This window comes from Oncorhynchus gorbuscha, linkage group LG15 (genome assembly GCF_021184085.1).
Source record: "Oncorhynchus gorbuscha isolate QuinsamMale2020 ecotype Even-year linkage group LG15, OgorEven_v1.0, whole genome shotgun sequence".
In the NCBI taxonomy this organism is placed as follows: Eukaryota; Metazoa; Chordata; class Actinopteri; order Salmoniformes; family Salmonidae; genus Oncorhynchus; species Oncorhynchus gorbuscha.
The window spans coordinates 66382652-66404310 of NC_060187.1; the positions used below are offsets into that span (position 1 = coordinate 66382652).

Consider the following 21659-nt stretch of genomic DNA (forward strand, 5'->3'; position numbering starts at 1 on the left):
TCTGGTGTCCTGTGTGAATTTAAGTATGCATTCTCTAATTCTCTCTTTCTATCTTTCTCTCTTTCTCTCTTTCTTTCTCTCTTTCAGAGGACCTGAGCCCTAGGACCATGCTTCAGGACTACCTGGCATGATGAGTCCTTGCTGTCCCCAGTCCACCTGGCCGTGCTGCTGCTCCAGTTTCAACTGTTCTGCCTGCGGCTATGGAACCCTGACCTGTTCACCGGAAGTGCTACCTGTCCCAGACCTGCTGTTTTCAACTCTCTAGAGACAGCAGGAGCAGTAGAGATACTCTCAATGATCGGCTTTGAGAAGCCAACTGACATTTACTCCTGAGGTGCTGACCTGTTGCACCCTCGACAACTACTATGATTATTATTATTTGAACCTGCTGGTCATTTATGAACATTTGAACATCTTTGCCATGTTCTGTTATAATCTCCACCCGGCACAGCCAGAAGAGGACTGGCCACCCCTCATAGCCTGGTTCCTCTCTAGGTTTCTTCCTAGGTTTTGGCCTTTCAAGGGATTTTCTCCTAGCCACCGTGCTTCTACACCTGCATTGCTTGCTGTTTTGCGTTTTAGGCTGGGTTTCTGTACAGCACTTTGAGATATCAGCTGATCTAAGAAGGACTATATAAATACATTTGATTTTGATTAATTGTAGAAATGTACAGGTTGGATGTGTCAATGCATACATTGTGAGGATTAATCAACAGAGACACCACTCTAAGCTGACAATTTGTTTTGTATTACGATGCTGTTGGAGCGTGGAGATGACGCCTGGTGACACTCATTCAGACATCAGGTGATCAAAGGCTTCCACAAGGAATAAATCCTACCTCTGACTGGTTCACCACGACTTGATTGAAATGATTTTCACTCATCGATTCAAAATGATGAAGGAATTAAACTGTGAGTATGATTAAGAGTTCCCGAGTCCAAGGCACTGCTTCTCATTGCTAGAGGCATCACTACAGACGCTGATTCGATTCCAGGCTGTATCACAAACAGCTGTTATTGGGAGTCCCATAGAGTGGCGCACAATTGGCTCAGTGTCGTCCGGGTTAGAGTTTGGCTGAGGTAGGCCGTCATTGTAAATAGGAATTTGTTCTTAACTGACTTGTCTAGTTAAGTCAAACATGTTATTTACGAGAGGAAAAGTGAAAGACAGAAAAATCATCCTCACTTTATTCACAATTTTTAAAAAGCTGTTCCAATTAAAACATACAGTGCATTCGGCAAGTATGCAGACCCCTTGACTTTGTTCCCCATTTTACGTTACGTTACACCCTCATTCTATACTTTATTAAACCGTTAAATCATTCTACACACAATACCCCATAATGACAAAGCAAAAAAAACATTTTTAGAAATGATTTTTAGAAATGATAGCAAATTTATACAAAATAAAAAACGGAAATATCACATACACATAAGTATTCAGACCCTTTACTCAGTACTTTGTTGAAGCACCTTTGGCAGCGATTACAGCCTCAAGTATTTTGGGGCATGACACTACAAGCTTGGCACATCTGTATTTATGGAGTTTCTCCCATTCTTCTCTGCAGATCCTCTCAAGCTCTGTCAGGTTGAATGGGGACCGTCGATGCACAGCTATTTTCAGGTCTTTCCAGAGGTGTTCGGTTGGGTTCAAGTCCGGGCTCTGGCTGGGCCACTCAAGGACATTCAGAGACTTGTCCCGAAGCCATTCCTACTTTGTCTTGGCTGTGTGCTTAGGGTCGTTGTCCTGTTGGAAGGTGAACCTTCACCCCAGTCTGAGATCCTGAGCTCTCTGAAACAGATTTTCATCAAGGAACACTCTGTACTCTGCTCCTTTCATCTTTCCCTCGATCCTGACTAGTCTCTGCAGCTGAAAAACATCCCCACAGCATGATGCTCTGGATAAGAGCGTCTGCTAAATGACTTAAATGTAAATGTAAATGTAATGCTGCCACACCATGTTTCACCGTAGGGCTGGTGCCAGGTTTCCTCTAGATGTGACGCTTGGCATTCAGGCCAAAGAGTTCAATCTTAGTTTCATCAGACCAGACCAGAGAATCTTGTTTCTCATGGTCTTAGAGTCCTTTAGGTGCCTTTTGGCAAACTCCAAGCAAGCTGTCATGTGCCTTTTACTGAGGAGTGGCTTCCATCTGGCCGCTCTACCACCGCTCATTCCATCTGGCCGCTCTCTGGCCTGATTGGTGGAGTGCTGCAGAGATGGTTGTCCTTCTGGAGAGATGGTTGTCCTTGTCTCCCATCTCAACAGAGGAACTCTGGAGCTCTGTCAGAGTGACCATCAGGTTCTTGGTCATCTCCCTGACCAAGGTCCTTCTCCCCCGATTGCTCAGTTTGGCGGGGTGGCCAGCTCTATGAAGAGTCTTGGTGGTTCCAAACTTCTTCCGTTTAAGAATGATGGAGGCCACTGTGATATTAGGGACCTTCAAATGCTGCAGACAGTTTTTGGTACCCTTCTACAGATCTGTGCCTCGACACAGTCCTGTCTCGGAGCTCTACGGACAATTCCTTGAACCTCATGGCTTGGTTTTCTCTGACATGCACTGTGAATTGTGGGACCTTATATAGACAGGTGTGTGCCTTTCCAAATCATGTCCAATAAATTGAATTTACCACAGGTGGACTCCAATCAAGTTGTCAAAACATCTCAAGGATGACAAATGGAAATAGGATGCACCTAAGCTCAATTTTGAGTCGAATAGCAAAAGGGTCTGAATAAGGTATTTAATTTATAAAAGTATTTTTTTCTTTGTCATTATGGGGTATTGTATGTAGATTGATGACAAACATTTTTTATTTAATCAATTTTAGAATAAGGCTGTAACAAAATGTGGAAAAGGTGAAGGGGTCTGAATAATTTCTCGAATGCACTGTATATCAATATCAAAAGGCAACCTAATCCCAAGCGCTCTATCAAATAAACAGTGTTTTTAATCTCCTCTCATTTTAAATATCAACTGGCAGTCTATCCAGCCCACTTGTGTTTTAGAGATTTCCACTGACATGGTCATAGATGGATTACATATTCCACCCACTGACACAGGAAGGAGAAACTGTATGCTGAGCGCTCACTCAAACTCCAAGTGGCACTCTCATGCCTTTTTCCTCCACCACACTTTAGTTCAACCGAGAGTGCTGCTCTAGTATTGAGCCATAAAGTAACATAACAGCCCTTAATATGTGTGTTTTAATCGCTCACATCTTGACTTGTGTCAGTTTTTAGTCCTCCCAACTGGACTGAAAACATTGCTTGTAAATGAAAGCATTAAAAGTAGTGTTACTCAACCCAATGTACACTGAACAAAAATATAAACACAACAAGTAAAGTGTTGGTCCCATGTTTCATGTGGTGAAATAAAGGATACCCACATGTATCTATATTAACAAAAAGGCAATTTTGTGCACACATTTGTTTACATCCCTGTTAGTGAACATTTCTTCTTTGCCAAGATAATCCATCCACCTGACAGGTGTGGCATATCAATAAATTAAACAGTATGATCATTACACAGGTGCACCTTGTGCTGGGGACAATAAAAGGCCACTCTAAAATATGCAGTTTTGTCACAATGCCACAATGCCACAGATGTATCAGGTTTTGAGGGAGAGTGCAATTAGCATTCTGACTGCAAGCATGTCCATCAGAGCTGTTGCTAGAGAATTCAATATTAATTTCTCTACCATAAGCCAGGATGTCGTTTTAGAGAATTTGGCAGTACGACCAACTGGCCTCACAACCACAGTCCACGTGTAACCGTGCCAGCCCAGGACCCCCACATCCGGCTTCTTCACCTGTGGGATCATCTGAGACCAGCCACCAGGAAAGCTGATGAAACTGAGGACTATTTCTGTCTGTAATAAATCTCTTTTGTGGGGAAAGAGTCATTCTGATTGGCTGGGCCTGGCTCCACAGTGGGGGGACCCTCCCAGGCCCACCCATGGCTGCGCCCCTGTCATGTGAAATCCATAGATTAGGGCCTAATCGTTGAAATTGTTGCATATGGCGTTTTATGGTTTTTGTCTCAGTATAATTACGTATTTTGTCTTTCAGCATAGGTGGTCACTACATTTACGTTGGAACCAGGATAAATGAAAGAAGTGAACCAAACAGAAACATTGCAAATGAACAATAACAACCCCATGAATAATATACCAGAAGTCTAAAGCAAACACTGCGCCAGTGATATCAGACCAATTTATTATCATTTGAGAGTTACTGTAGGCTTTGTTAGGGGAAATGGGGGAGGTATAAAATTCTAAGTGCTAGTGTTCCCATTTTGGGATAGATCATTAACCCAGTTAAATTAGACAGAAGGGGTGTTTTCTTCCAAGGACAAAGCAAAGGATATTATTCCCTGTTGGTTTCAGAGGTCAGACAGGTGGGTGCAGCTTGAGGGGAACACACTACTGCTGCATGCCTTTCTCTCCATGCACCACGTCAATGTAGACCACTACTTATAACCTCAGTACTGAATAGCAGTTAACTCATTCTAAGAATACTTACAATTGACTGTTGTAATAGAACCCCCAAGTCCATGCAGCTTGTCAGACCACTTCCAAATGGTTGAACACTGATTATAACAATCAGAGATCATCATCTTAACAAGACGTTTGCTGACCATGTATAGAACATGGCACTGTAACTCTACTAAAGACATTACAAAAGACTTACCGTGATAGTAGACTGCCGATACTAATGAACTATGGGACCCTGGAAAGCAAGGGGGGATCGATTCTCTATTCTGCTTCCAAAATGGGCACTGTTCTTCCTTGAGGACTGTGTGACGTAAGGGTTTAATGAGACTACGTTTGAAGTTTGGGATGAAAGACTTGTGCTCAGGGCCTCAGCGATGGGGGAGGACCAGATATCTACACACACGAGGCACTTGAAATACCCCCAGCAACAAGCAACAGGCTCTGTATTGCAAGAGCTGGGTTCTGCAAGTCCATTCTTTTATAACCATACGATTAGAACATGAGGATAGTTTTGAAGCTATAGCTTAGTTTCTCCATAACCTTCAGTGATCTTGGCCCGGTGTTCTCTCCCTGAGTGGCTCAGCAGTGTTTTTGCCTCATGGCGTGTTTTGTTCTCTCTCTGTCCTGGGAATGCCTGGCCCTCATTTTGACTTCTGCACCATCCTGCTTCGGATTGAGGCTCTCTGCTAGCCATGAAGTTGCAATCCCGAACCGCTTCAAATGACATTGATGGCATAGTTGGTTGCCAATGTCAACAATGTTTATACAGTGCCTTGCGAAAGTATTCGGCCCCCTTGAACTTTGCGACCTTTTGCCACATTTCAGGCTTCAAACATAAAGATATAAAACTGTATTTTTTGTGAAGAATCAACAACAAGTGGGACACAATCATGAAGTGGAACGACATTTATTGGATATTTCAAACATTTTTAACAAATCAAAACTGAAAAAGTGGACGTGCAAAATTATTCAGCCCCCTTAAGTTAATACTTTGTAGCGCCACCTTTTGCTGCGATTACAGCTGTAAGTCACTTGGGGTATGTCTCTATCAGTTTTGCACATTGAGAGACTGAAACAGCAGTTTTCAGTTCTTTCCACAGATTCTCGATTGGATTCAGGTCTCGACTTTGACTTGGCCATTCTAACACCTGGATATGTTTATTTTTGAACCATTCCATTGTAGAAGAGTGGCAAGAAAAGAATACAGTTTTATACTGTAAATGACAACACAGGTCATAAACAACGGAGTAACAAAGCCCTTTTTCTTTAGCATTGGTACTTTACTCACCTACAGTAGACGGTGTGTCCTATTTCCGACAGGGCTTTAGTACAGCAAAATGAGAGATGAATGGGAGGGAGGAAAGGGGGAACATTTGGGTAAAACATAAATATCCTATTGATCTCACACACTGAATACTCACATCTGTCCTCTTGCTACTCTGACCTATTTGTGAAATACTACCAGAAATTACTGGTCAATCTCTTCTCATGTCTCTTTCTCCCCATACCCCTAAAAGAAGATGTACTACATAGCCCAGCACATGTCCTTCTGCCTGTCCAAGCGGCAATATCCTTCCTTGAACCACTCTACGGTCATCTTAAAATAGTAAGAACGAGTGAGAGAGAAGATGGTCAGGAAAGTAAGTCTTCTGAGTGAGAGAGAAGATGGCAGAGATATACAGGGAAAAATGTAAAATATATTATTATTATTATATTATTATTATTATTATTATTATTATATATATTATTATTATTATTATATTATTATAAAATCAGAGAAAGCAGGGTTGTTTATTAAATGGAATCTTTTTTATAGAAACTTAAACATCTCGACATACATTTCACATAGATTTTAACAAGAAAGTATGATATTGCAGTAATGTAAACTATATTCTCTATCAATTTGTCCTGACTAAACCTGTTGTATGTTAACCACAGCTGCAAGGCTGCTGGATGCTGCCATTTCCCTCAGGCAGAAATATTTACCCCAGGGATAGAACTGTTAGCAAAGTGAATATACTTCCAGAGCCATGAAGTAGGAATTGAGTTTGGGGTCCAAGTACTTAGACACAACTAGCATTCAAACTAAAACAGTTTGTATTCTCCTCTCTATTACCATCCTGTATGAGAAACAATACAGTGGTTATTGCCTATGTTTGATAGTTACTCTTCTGAAAAGGTAACATCGGTATGTCTGTTTAGTGTAAGTAACTTGTACTGGGGCTGTTTGTAAAACCCAAGAGATTTATCCTCTAAAAATAATCCAGGAAAAGGATGCAGTGAAATAAACAGTTCAACCCATTTGTATCATCTGAAGGAAAAACTGTTATGAGATGCCTGGTCCGGATGGTGTCTGATCACTGTCAACACACACACTCTCTCCTCAGTCTCTCTCTCTGATCTCTCCCTTCTCTTAACTGTCTTTCTCTCTCTATCACACACACACACAAGCACGCACACACACACAGTTTTGTTTCGGTATCCTTGTGGGGACCAAATAACTGATTCCAATCCAAATCTTATTTTCCCTCAAATGAACCCTTAACCTAACTATAACACTAACCTTAAACCCAATACTAACCTAAACCCCTAATCCTAAAACTATACCTAACCCTAATTGTAACCCTAAGCCTAGAATAGGATTTTTCAGGGCCCACAAGGATAGTTCAACACGCACACACGCACGCACGCACGCACGCACGCACGCACACACACACACACACACACACACACACACACACACACACACACACACACACACACACACACACACACACACACACACACACACACACACACTACTAATTAGCTTGCCTGACTGTGTGTGTATGTTTTCTCCAGAGGTTTGGGAGTACTTATCCAGCTGGGACATGGATAGTGCTCTCATCCCTGTAGATCAAACACATGCTAATGAATTCTATTCCTATAGCCTCACCAGAGAGCAGGCTGATTGGTGCGCTCTGTCTGATTGACTCCCTTATTATTTGAGCTTCATGTGTGTTTTATGAAAACTCACAGGGCCTGTTCAAACGGGGCTCTTCTGATGCAGCATTAAAAGGACTATTATCACTCTCATGTTGATTACTCTCCTGCCAACACAAAACGTTTTCCTGGGGTTGATGCCAGTTCTATTTGTCATTTATTCCCCAAATACAAATACAGAGGATAAAACATTGTATAAATGATACAATCCCTCCAAAAACATTGAATGAGTGTACTGAGATGCACTCTGGAGATGGATGTGGATTTATTGTCCTTGATTCCCTCGTCTAGACAGGTGGTTCCCAACCGGTATACCGCAGCCCACTGGTGTGCCTCCAGGAACTCTCAGATGTGCCTTGAAACTTTTCCTATTATTGAAAATAAATGTAACAGTCAATTATAGGCTAAACATGACATGTGGAATGCACATGGGATTTTTGAATTAGAAGCACTAGTGCCAGTCAGAGAATAACTGAAATGGGATCTGTATCCTAACTTGTTTCTCAGGCTGTTTGAGAGGCGTGCATCACGAGCAAAGTCATTTGTATCATTTTGTTTCATCTGTGAAAAACATTAGCACAGGCAAGTCTGATATTTATTGTGGGGGTCACATTGAAAAATGTGGTCTGCCAATTGAGACCTACTGCTGTGAACTACTGCTATGAACTACTGCTGTGAACTACTGCTGTGAACTACCGCGATTTTGTTTGTTTGGCCAGAAATGGTTGGGAAAGGGTTCACTGTAAATCAATTTTCTTATACATCATATCTCAAAACGGCTCCCATACCATGTAGATTTACAATATGCACGCAGTCCACTCTATTCCATTTAATGAAACATTCATCACTACTTCAGTGCTGTATGCCCAATGTCTCAGACTGCTAATTAATATTTAGACTGTCCTCATATGTTGACTGGCCCATAATGCATTGACATCTGTGCAGGATGCCCATAATATCAGGGACTCCTACATGTCCAAGAGATAAGGGGCTGGCCCTGTGGCCCAATAGCCATGTAAGGGAATCTGTGACTGTCAGGAGTAAAAACAATACTTTCTTGAGAATGTTCGGAAAAAGTACTTCAGTTTCGGAGAAGGCTGAAGGTGAGGTTTGGAATAGGATAATAATCCCATGGTCTGGAAATATTTTCCCTACATGATTAAATACAGTATAATCCGTATGTATGTACAGTATATCATTTACAGTATTTATAGGTGACTGCAGGGGATAAATGTGAGAAAAACATGTTGTTTTAGTGCTACATAGAGAAAACATTCTACTCTGAGGGCAGGTTGGATTGTGTTATGGAGATGGAACAGTCTCTTCCCACTGGGCACACCACTTAATTCCGTAATATTTGGTTGATACGTTGATCAATGAGATAACAACCCATTTTCACCCACTCAGAAATATAACCAAAAGTTTGTTGAATCCCTAATGTGGTATATATATAAATATGTGGTATATATATATATATATATACATATCACAATGATTCCCTTACATGGCTTTCACTCCTTCTAAAAGCACAACCAAATTCCAATGGAAAATCAAATGTCAGATTTTTGGTTTTGTTGTCACCAAAATGTGTTATCACTGTGCTTTCAACCATTTAAAAGCACAACAACGTTCAAATGAGAATACAAGATAGTTTGTTTATTCATTTATACAACAACTTAACGTGTTATCACTGTACTTCATATACTAACACAACCAAATGACCTGGATTGCAATTGAGATGATTTAAATACATGGTGCAAGTGGTCAGAGCTTTTTGAGATTCTGCACAGATTATTACAGCAATTGTGAAGATCTCCACAGACCTGAATCCAACATATATTGTAATTATATTATTATCAAAATTCCATTTGAAATCAATCACAGCTTGAAACCCTCAGCCTATATTTGCCTATATTTAGTTCAAACAATAGCGTTTGATGCCCTCCAAAATGCTATACAGGCCTCAATAGTATAACTGATGTTAAATGATTGATAAAGTATGGCCACATTTCATTTGCTCTGTTAAACCTACCCTGTGGAATGACTTTAACCAGTTCAGGATATTTGTGTGTGCTCTGCATACAGACTTGACTCGGAGACTCCTCCTCCCAGCGCCCTTAAGGTATTTCACAGTGACCCCGCAGGTAAAAGAGACCGGGGTGAAGAAGAAGTCCAATCTGTTTATTGTTCTCCAATGAAATCATGTTTTTCTATACACCACAACATACTGCATCTTTCAGTGGAGAGAAGTTTTGAAATATCAAACACAATATAATTCAGTCTATAATTCAGTCTATAATTCAGTCTATACTGTACATCCCGTCTATGTGACACTTACATTTTTTTATTTTTTATTTCACCTTTATTCAACCAGGTAGGCTAGTTGAGAACAAGTTCTCATTTACAACTGCGACCTGGCCAAGATAAAGCATAGCAGTGTGAACAGACAACAACACAGTTACACATGGAGTAAACAATAAACAAGTCAATAACACAGTAGAAAAAAATAGTCTGTATACATTGTGTGCAAAAGGCATGAGGAGGTAGGCGAATAATTACAATTTTGCAGATTAACACTGGAGTGATAAATGATGATGGTGATGTGTCATACAGAGGAGACAGAACATGCAACAGTTGTGTCAGAGAACACAACACCGAAAAAGGTTAGACATGAAAGTTGTGGCAAATCTTTCAGGTGACATTTAAGTAATTGTCCCTCCATCATCCTTTAGATATGTCCTATACATTGTACACACTGTTGTCATATTCTGATGGTATTCCTAAAGCTGGAATCCTTAATGGTGAAACAACCACGTCCGCTTCCAATGTTTTTCCCCCTCTGACATCATTGCACGTGCGATAAAAGAGCACAGTATGAACCGATTAAAATATTTACCACGATTCGCGATGCTCCTCTGCTCAGCAACAAAAACAACAGTGGTGGAGCAGCCAATAGTGTTGTTTCCCCCAACTGCAGATTCCTTCTTTAACCCAATTGACTTAACTTTTTCCATAGCTTTTTCTCCACAGCTGCCCTTGTGGTCCGTCTTCCACACTACCACCAGAGCTCACCCCCTCCACTACTCCGTGTGCTGGCCCTCTCCCTCCCCTGCAGCTTCAGCATCTCCGTCACACTCCTGGCGTAAACATCTCTCAGGTTCACCCCTCCTCCCCTTGCTGCCCCACCCACCTCAGAGTCACCCAGCGAACCCCGCGCCAGCCTCTTGAGCGCCTCCCCGTGCCGCAGCGCCGCCTCCTTCATCTTGAGAGTGAAGTAGCAGGCAGAGAAGCGGTCGTTGATGATAGCAATGGGCAGTGCCAAGATGAGGATTCCAGACAAGATGCAGAGAAAGGCCAGCACCTTGCCCAGGGTGGTGTCTGGGCGGATGTCTCCGTAGCCCACGGTGGTCATGGAGGTGGTGGCCCACCACCAGGCACACGGCACGCTGCTGAAGGAGGTACCGGGGATGTCATGCTCCAGGGCAAACTCCACCATGGCGAAGATGGAGATGCCCACGGAGAGGAAGAGGAGCAGGAGACCCACCTCCTCGTAGCACTGGGCAATGGTCAGGCCCAGGGACTTGAGGCCTGGGAGATACAGGGATACAGCGGGGGCTGGGGTTAATTTTACATCTTGAAAAGGAGATTAAATGACAGATTACTTCTTCAGGTCGTACACCTGAAAGTGCATTGTCTAACGTTAGATAGTCCGACGGCTGTCTGCACTGACGCATTAAAATGATGCCATCTGTAGGAAGACCATGCTGAAAGTGTACACTTTTGATGGTATGCAAAATAATTTACCTGAATAATTAACTCTTAAATCAGTCTTAATACTCACTTGCCTAACATGAAGGTACTGTAGTGCATCTATCCAATTTATACACTGTATTCCACAAACAGCTAATGTAAACAACAACAAGTGTTGATGTGCGAAACTCAATGACTGAGTTTAGTGGGGAAAGTTTAACAGCAAGCTGGCAGTTAAAACAAGTGCAAAAACTGTAAATATACACAACTGAGCAGGTGGTAGAACTATTCACACGCTGAGATTGAGCAGGTGGTAGGACTATTCACACGCTGAGATTAAGCGGTTGGTAGAACTATTCACAGGCTGAGATTGAGCAGGTGGTAGGACTATTCACACTGAGATTGAGCAGGTGGTAGGACTATTCACACGCTGAGATTGAGCAGGTGGTAGGACTATTCACATGCTGAGATTGAGCAGGTGGTAGGACTATTCACACTGAGATTGAGCAGGTGGTAGGACTATTCACACTGAGATTGAGCAGATGGTAGGAATATTCACACTGAGATTGAGCAGGTGGTAGGACTATTCACACTGAGATTGAGCAGGTGGTAGGACTATTCACGCGCTGAGATTGAGCAGGTGGTAGAACTATTCACACGCTGAGATTAATCAGGTGGTAGAACTATTCACACGCTGAGATTGAGCAGGTGGTAGAACTATTCACACGCTGAGATTGAGCAGGTGGTTGGACTATTCACACGCTGAGATTAAGCAGGTGGTAGGACTATTCACACGCTGAGATTGAGCAGGTGGTAGGACTATTCACACTGAGATTGAGCAGGTGGTAGGACTATTCACACACTGAGATTGAGCAGGTGGTAGGACTATTCACACGCTGAGAATGAGCAGGTGGTAGGACTATTCACACTGAGATTGAGCAGGTGGTAGGACTATTCACACACTGAGAATGAGCAGGTGGTAGGACTATTCACACGCTGAGATTGAGCAGGTGGTAGGACTATTCACACGCTGAGATTGGGCAGGTGGTAGGACTATTCACACGCTGAGATTAAGCAGATGGTAGGACTATTCACATGCTGAGATTGAGCAGGTGGTAGGACTATTCACACTGAGATTGAGCAGGTGGTAGGACTATTCACACTGAGATTGAGCAGGTGGTAGGACTATTCACACGCTGAGATTGAGCAGGTGGTAGGACTATTCACACGCTGAGATTGAGCAGGTGGTAGGACTATTCACACTGAGATTGAGCAGGTGGTAGGACTATTCACACGCTGAGATTAAGCAGGTGGTAGGACTATTCACACGTTGAGATTAAGCAGGTGGTAGGACTATTCCAACGCTGAGATTGAGCAGGTGGTAGGACTACTCACATGCTGAGATTGAGCAGGTGGTAGGACTATTCACACGCTGAGATTGAGCAGGTGGTAGGACTATTCACACGCTGAGATTGAGCAGGTGGTAGGACTATTCACATGCTGAGATTGAGCAGGTGGTAGGACTATTCACACGCTGAGATTGAGCAGGTGGTAGGACTATTCACACGCTGAGATTGAGCAGGTGGTAGGACTATTCACACGCTGAGATTGAGCAGGCGGTAGGACTATTCACAGGCTGAGATTGAGCAGGCGGTAGGACTATTCACAGGCTGAGATTGAGCAGGTGGTAGGACTATTCACACGCTGAGATTGAGCAGGTGGTAGGACTATTCACACTGAGATTGAGCAGGTGGTAGGACTATTCACACTGAGATTGAGCAGATGGTAGGAATATTCACACTGAGATTGAGCAGGTGGTAGGACTATTCACACTGAGATTGAGCAGGTGGTAGGACTATTCACGCGCTGAGATTGAGCAGGTGGTAGAACTATTCACACTGAGATTGAGCAGGTGGTAGGACTATTCACACACTGAGAATGAGCAGGTGGTAGGACTATTCACACGCTGAGATTGAGCAGGTGGTAGGACTATTCACACGCTGAGATTGAGCAGGTGGTAGGACTATTCACACGCTGAGATTGAGCAGGTGGTAGGACTATTCACACGCTGAGATTGAGCAGGCGGTAGGACTATTCACACGCTGAGATTGAGCAGGCGGTAGGACTATTCACAGGCTGAGATTGAGCAGGCGGTAGGACTATTCACAGGCTGAGATTGAGCAGGTGGTAGGACTATTCACACGCTGAGATTGAGCAGGTGGTAGGACTATTCACAGGCTGAGATTGAGCAGGTGGTAGGACTATTCACACGCTGAGATTGAGCAGGTGGTAGGACTATTCACACGCTGAGATTGAGCAGGTGGTAGGACTATTCACACGCTGAGATTGAGCAGGTGGTAGGACTATTCACACGCTGAGATTGAGCAGGTGGTAGGACTATTCACACGCTGAGATTGAGCAGGTGGTAGGACTATTCACACGCTGAGATTGAGCAGGTGGTAGGACTATTCACACGCTGAGATTGAGCAGGTGGTAGGACTATTCACACGCTGAGATTGAGCAGGTGGTAGGACTATTCACACGCTGAGATTGCTTGAAAAGCTCTCAAAGCTCCTCAAGTAGAATATAGATATTGGGTGAAGTTTACCAAGTACTTTAATGGTAATCACTAGTCACTTTAAATGACGCCACTTTAATTATGTTTACTTATCCTACATTACTCATCTCATGTATATACTTTATTCTATACCATCTACTGCATCTTGCCTATGCCACACAACATCGCTCATCCATAAATGTATATGTAAATATTCTATTCATCCCTTTACATTTGTGTGTATAAGGTTGTTGTTGTGAAATTGTTAGATTACTTGTTAGATATTACTACACTGTCGGAACTAGAAGCACAAGCATTTTGCTACACTTGCATTAACATCTGCTAACCATGTGTATGTGACCAATAACATTTGATTTGATCAACTGAAACACTATTGTGAAACTATATGGGATCAAAATGAGACCTAGCTAGCACATTTGGTTCTTTGGAAGTTGTGGGATAGCCCGTTTTTGGTTTCCATTGGTTCTGGAAATGAAGCCGTAAGTTTCCTGAGCGGTAAAACTGAACGTTTATTAAACGTTCTGAGAACAGAAGTGAACATTTTGCCTGTTCTGGGTACATTTTTAGGTAGGTTCTGAGAACAGAAGTGAACATTTTGCCTGTTCTGGGTACATTTTTAGGTAGGTTCTGAGAACGTTTGACTATTTATAGGTTATTTGAAGGTAATTAAATCATGTTCTGAGAACATGTTTCAGTAAGCCTTAACACTGCAAGCTTAGTTTGGATTAACGATGTTGAACTCCAAGCACAGATAGGACACATGGACATTTATCTGCTTAGGCATTAATCATTAAACAAATAAAAAACATTTTTATTGCACAACGTCAGTAAGATTCATACCTATGCTCATCTGTTCTCTATCCATGGAATTAGTCCATTGTGCCACTGCTCATACAAAGCTGTTTATTATAGTCTATTCAAACATTTTAAAGGAACACTTAACAAGATGGATGATAGTGAGTTTTGTTGATGCTGAGAACAGAATGTATATATTTTTCATTCACATTCCTAAAATGTTCTCTGAACATTACTGAAGTTTTCTTGTGGTTTTATGGAAGTTTTCATAATGTTCTCAGAACAATTTGAGAACATGACTAAATAGAATCATGAGGAAACCTATAGGAAACATTATGCTGAACTACTGAAATTCTCACTGAAGAACGTTGTATCTTAACGTTCTCGGGAAACAATGTGAGAATATGACTTTAAATAGAACCATGAGAAAACCTAAAGGAAACGTTATGCTGAAGTTCTGACATTTCTTAACATTCTCTGAACTATTTGAGAACATTCCCAATTTCAAACGAGTTGGAGAGCATTCTTAGAACATTACCAAAATTTAAATGAAATGTAACCATGTTTGAACATTTAGGACACGTTTTGTTGAAGCAATTTTACTTGTCAAGTTCCTTAAATGTGCTGAGAATGTTACAAAGTCAAGCAACTATCCTGCACCATTCCAAGAAGTATGTGGGAAGGTTGTATGCAAAACAACCATAGGACAACCACGCTCTCACCAAGCTCTAAGAAACATATGGTTCTCAGAACGTTGTGTGCTAGCTGGGTCCTTTATTAGATTATATGGGTGCTTTCCAAGAGCACAAACAAGGAGGGTTCATAATAATAACACAGTCTCAAGGACAACGCCAGTTTTACCATCTCTCTGAGCTTCAGGTATCTGTTTTCATATTGCTTTTGCCTGATCTTTTTTTCCCTTTATCTAATCAGATTAGAAAGACACCCTGAGTGCTGTGTCCAGAGAGCTTCAGGAGCAGAGGAAAGAGTGATATTATATTCAAATAGGAGATAAGTATAAAAAGGAGGCTGTAGTTTTTTTCCTCTAGCGGTCTGTAGAGCAAACTTATCTTTGTTTGAAAAATGATACAGTTATCGGGATGCAGCTTTGTTCAGGATATTGTTACAGACATATTGTCACACACATGCCAAGAACACTCCTGCTTTTATAGTTTGACTAAAGTCACTTTAGACAGATCATGGGACTTAAACTGAGCAAATGTCATAGACTCCTCAAGGATATCAAGATGTACCAGCATGTAGACAAAGTGGAGAACATGCCCTGTAAATCCACACTTTTCCCCTAAAAGCATCTGTTTTATTAATTGCCATCACCCAGAGGGAGAAATCTATTTTTCTCTCTTTCTTTTCCTGATGCTATACTTACCAATTTGTTGAAGTAGCATACTAGAGGGAATATGTCACAATCCCTCGCCAAAATCCGCAACATCCAAGCCATTCATGCGCACGGATGCACATTTACACAGACACACACAACTGGACTCAGGAACATTCACCTGTCAGGCCCCCCTTTCTCAATCCCCTGAGGAAATTTGTGAAATATGAATGAATATTTTTTTCTCCTTCTCCTAGCCTGTCATCGTTCCCTTTCTCACTCTTGCTATTTAGTTCTCTGTGAAGCATTTATTTGGGCTGCAATTTCTGAGGCTGGTAACTCTAATGAACTTATCCTCTGCAGCAGAGGTAACTCTGGGTCTTCCTTTTCCTGTGGTGGTTCTCCATCATAGGGCATGATGTTTTTTTGCGACTGCACTTGAGTTCTTGAAATTTTCCAGATTGACTGATCTTCATGTCCTAAAGTAATGATTGACTGACTGTCATTTTATTTGCCTATTTGAGCTGTTCTTGCCATTTCGACTTGGTCTTTTACCAAATTGGGATACCTTCTGTATACCACCCCTACCTTGTCCCAACACAACTGATTGGCTCAAACGCATTAAGAAGGTAAGAAATTCTACAAATTAACTTTGAACAATGCACACCTGTTAATTGAAATGCATTCCAGGTGACTACTACAAATAATTATACTGTATGTGTCACGCCCTGATCGGTTTCACCTGTCCTTGTGCTTGACTCCACCCCCCTCCAGGTGTCGCCCATATTCCCCATTATCCCCTGTGTACTTATACCTGTGTTTTCTGTTTGTCTGTTGCCAGTTCGTCTAGTTTGTCAAGTTTACCAGCGCTCGTCCTGTCAGCTCCTGTCTTTTCTCAGCCTCTCTTTTTCTCGCCCTCGTGGATTTTGACCCTTGCCTGTCCTGACCCTGTACCTGCCCACCTGACCCTGTACCTGCCCGCCTGACCACTCTGCCTGACCCTGACTCTGCCTGCCATCCTGTACCTTTGCTCCTACTCTGGATTATCCACCCCAGGTATGCCTTGACCTGTTGTTTGCCTGCCCCTGTTGTCAAACATTGTTACTTCACATAGTCTGCACTTGGGTCTTACCTTGATAGTATGTATAGATAGATGACTACATTACCTGTGGAGTGGCGTCCCAGTTTGAGCATGCGCAGGGACCTCATGAGCCTGAGCAACTGCACCACGCGTCCCATGTTCTCCAGCTCTGTAGAGCCACCGTGCAGAATCTCAACTGCCAGAGTCACATAGAAGGGCAGGATGGCTAGCAGGTCGATCACATTGGGAACGCTACGGGTGAAGCGGCACTTGTCGCGTACGCAGATGAAGCGTAGCACCAGCTCGCCAGTGAACCACACCACGCACACATATTCCAGTGCATCCACGAAGACAGGTGTACCCCCGTCACTGCCCCCACTCTCGTCACCGATGCCGTTCCCATCCACATCCCCCAGGTCCAGCGAGATGAGCACAATGTTGACAATGGATACCGCCACGAAGATGATTGACAGCGTGCCGAAGGCGCGTGCCGCTCGTGAAGACTCTGGCTTCTCCAGCAGGTCCCACAGGCGCCGGCGGAGATCTGGGCATGCGGCGTCGTTGAAGTCTTCGTCCTGGCTTTCGTCAGCCTCAGCATCGTTCCGCATGTCCAGGCTCTCCTTGAGCTCCTTGCGGCGGTAGTAGCGTCCCCGGCAGCAGGGATCGATGCAGAGCTCGTCGATGCCCCAGTACTCAATCTCCTGGAGGAAGGAGAGCACGCAAAGCTCCTCCCTGACATGCAGGTGGCCTGTGCGGTAGAAGTTTATCACATACTGGAAGGTCTGTGAGTTGCGGTCGAAGAAGAACTCATTCTCCAGGAAGTCAGTGTCGTCGCAGAGCTCTAGGGCAGAGTCCCGTTTGGACAGGGCCAGCTTGCCCAGCCGGGTTTCTGGGTGAGATGCCAGCAGCTCCTGGGAGAGAACGTAGCGGCTTCCACCCACATTGATGGTGAAGACATCCAGTGGGTCGCCACAGACAGGAGGGGGCTCGCTGTAGAAGAGACTGGAGTCTATGGACAGGAGGGAGGTGCTGTCCTTGTAGAATTCAGCTGGGCTGGAGGAGCTGCTCATCATGGCGGTTACAGGCCTGCCTGGGGTGGAGGGGAAAACCTGAAGGGCACCTGGAGTGCAGTTGGGTATCAAGGAAAAGGTAAAACACTGAGGTCAACAGTTGTTCAGGTTCAAAAGAGTGATTGGCACCAAAGCCAATTAAGACCACCTAGAGAACAGTTAACATGTAAGTCAGAATCTTCATAATAATTCCAAGAGGAATTCTCTACTCTGTCCCTGCGTGTTCCATCCCCTGTGTAGCCTATTAGCCTTGTGGCAAGGGAATACATTTTACAGCTTGGCTAGAAGCAGCCATTAGTTATCCCTAATTCTCAGTTAAACTCCTTCTGCTCCCTGAATGAAGGAATCCACATTTCATTGGCTGCTCCTACCAAGAACATCGTGTCAGACATCAAATGAGTGAGAGGGGGAGAGAGAACGCGAGAGAAAGAGAGGGGAGCGAGAGAGAGGGAAAGACGGGGAAAGAGCCTCTAACCGTGTCCTAGTTATTCAAAGCTCTTTGTGGAGATTTAAATATTTTAGCTGGCCTACCTAATTAATACAACTAATATTCCTATTCCCGTAATCATTCATTCCCTTTGTTAAGTCTATCTGCTATCTAACATCCTCATGGTGGTAATTAAGTCGCACATATTTAAAAGATAAATCTTGAAAAATGGATATCAGAGCAGTTGATCTGTTGGCAAGAACACAGACACTGTAGAATGTGCTCACCTGTCATGACCGAAAGGAACGACCATATAGTGAAAACATGCTCTGTGTGTAAAAGTGGTGAAGGTGATGATGATTTTCCTCCAATTTAAGTGAAAGGAGGAAGACAATACCTATGCTATATCAATTGATATTGTAACAAATCCAAAAGGGTTATGTAATGAACACCAGGGGAGACAGAGAGCTGGTTTCAAGTGCAGGGCGCAGCAGGTGTTTATTGCAAAGGACCACAGGAGGAGGCAGGTAGCTGGGTCCAGGGGCAGGCAGAAGGTCATACACAGGGGGTCCAACAAGGCAACAGTACAGGCAGGGAAAAGGCTAGTATCCGGGAGATCAGGCAATAGGTTGATAACAGGAAATCCGACAGGCTAAGGTACAGGCAGGGAATATGCAAAAGTCGTCGTTAGTGAGGCAGGCAAAAACGATCATACACGGGAGGAGTAAATCACGGGAAAAACAGAGCGTGTCACAAAACAAACAATACCTCACAGTGATGGGGTGCAAAGAACTGAACTAAATAGTGTATGATAATGACATACAGGTGATTAGAATTCAGGTGATTGTGATGTGGAGAGTGAGCTGCATTCAGGGGATCTACGTGTTTGAGAGTGTGAGTTGGAAGCAGACGTTACAGGGCAAACTGTCAATTGCAATTTAAATCAAAAACGTCTGATCTTACCAAACAAGTTACGGAGTATGGAGATATTCTGATTATGTTAACTCTACGTGTTTCTAATGTCTCTATGTGGCTGTGTGAGCAAATACACATATAATGAGAAAATAAAATAAGACGCCAGAATCACGAGTAAATTGGATTTTCGTGCAGGCAATCACGTTAACGAATGTGGTCATTGCAGAAGATATTTGATGAGCAAACTGTATCATAAATGGCCGTGATTGGTGCCATAGGGCGGCGCACAATTGGCCCAGCGTCGTCTGAGTTTGGCCGGTGTTGGCCGTCATTGTAAATAAGAATTTCTTCTTATTAACTGACTTGCCTAGTTTAAAAAAAATACATGACAGAAAAGGCAGGATAAATGGGGGTGTCTAGACAATAACATTGTAAAATGGCATCCTATTGTACAATAACTACAACAACATATTACTGGCTTAACATCATAATGAAAACGAAATGTACTCGTGTTTTTAATTTCACTTGCAAATAAAATAACTACCTACATTTTGTAAGCCTAATGGGTGAGCAGTTTGTATTATGTAATAACAGAACACCACATGTGTTTCTAATGACAAGCTGTAGATATTCTTGTTATTATATAAATCATGAATAAATATGCAATATAAGTTGCTGTCAATTATTTATTACATTGAAATAAAGTATTAATACGTTTAGCATTAAATAGTTATTTGTTGTCAGAGAAATTAGGTACTGTATCAAGAGGACCACCAAACTACAGTAGTAGTCACGAAACTAGCCCGACTAATATAATTTAGCCAATTTAACAACTTAACAAGGGGAAAAAGATTGGTCTTACCTGGCTATATATCGAGAGTTTTCATCTTGATAAAAGGGATGGTTGAGATTTCCATTCTCTCCATTAGCCAAGTTCTTTTTTATACTCTGCGTAAAACAGCCAGTTATGCGTTTTGACACTAGTGTTGGTTATGATTCTTATCTTCTTGCGAGCAGAAGTGAAAAAGAGCGCCAGTTACTCGAAGAAAACATGACAAAACTCCGTGCGTTTCAGACAGTTCTATGACCTCAGATGCGCACCGCGCACTCGACCATCTTGGCTCTGTCTTTGTTATTGTGGATCCTTTGGACGTCCCTATCCCTTTAAAGTTGAAATACAAAAATGGTTTAAGGTTATGGTTAGGTAAGGGTTATGGTTAATGCTATGGTATGGAGGAACCAATGATTCCGGATTGTTCTAAACCTTTTAGCTCGCGGTGCTTTTTCAAAATGTTGAGTAGCAACGAGCACACGCAATGAGTGGCGTCAGGAGCGAACTGTTTTTCTGAATATAGCGCATGCAAATGTCTTATGATGGATCTTTAAAAATCCAATTTAGCCTATTCATATTAAAAACCATTAAAATAAATATTTCATGAGCGTTTCATATTTCATGAGCAAGCGTTTTGAACGCTTGCTTATCATTAATGATATTACGTTATGCAGATTGATATTTCCAGAGAAATGCCATTTTAAACAATTTCACAATCAGAAAAAATGTGACCCATCTCAAAAGGTTTTATAACTGCAACACATTTTTTGTCCATTCAAACATGTGTCTCTGAAAAGGGGCTCATCTACATGCACCATTGTTAACATCAGCTCATATGCATTTGCAAAAGTCCCCCAATCATTTGCTTTGAATCAGACAGAGCCAGGGGCCCTCAATTAAAATTTCCCCTGCCATTTCAGTTCTTTAATGATATTTATTTTCCTTCCTTGTTTTTATGAGAGGAAGCCAAGGAAGAGGAGAAACGTCAAAGTAATTTTTGTAGGATTTTGCTGATTAAAATATCCACATCTATTTGTACAGATCCAGGACACTATTTTCAAAGGTAGGTTCATGAATTCCCATTTCGTCTCTACTTGTCACAGTTCACCTTCCGTTGACCCCAGAAAGCCCTGGGGTCTTTTCTTCACTTCCCATGACAATTATGGAAGCATTATAAAAAGAGTTGCGACAGGTTTTGTCTGCTGTGACTGCACCTCCACAACTCTCCAGACATGCAATTACTGTCCATATATAGGTGGCGCTTCTCACATTGTTCACCCGTGTGCATGGAACGAAAATGTATAAAACAGGATATAATGGGCCCTAAGTGACATGCAGGACATCAGGATCCAGGTTTATCTGTTCAGTGTCTACCAAAAATAATGGTTTCAAGTTCATATGG

At 42.6% G+C, this 21659-nt stretch overlaps 1 protein-coding gene across 1 annotated transcript; it reads right to left on the bottom strand.

The window, feature by feature from the left end:
- Positions 1–10082: 10082 nt before the first annotated feature.
- On the bottom strand, positions 10083–20530 carry LOC123998100 (potassium voltage-gated channel subfamily V member 1-like). Its single transcript, XM_046303012.1, has 3 exons — positions 20288–20530; positions 17099–18133; positions 10083–11061 (listed from the first exon to the last, which is right to left on the bottom strand). Exons 2-3 carry the CDS (start codon positions 18084–18086, stop codon positions 10529–10531), a joined length of 1521 nt encoding a protein of 506 aa, XP_046158968.1. The 5' UTR covers positions 18087–18133; positions 20288–20530; the 3' UTR covers positions 10083–10528.
- Between the last annotated feature and the right edge of the window lie 1129 nt (positions 20531–21659).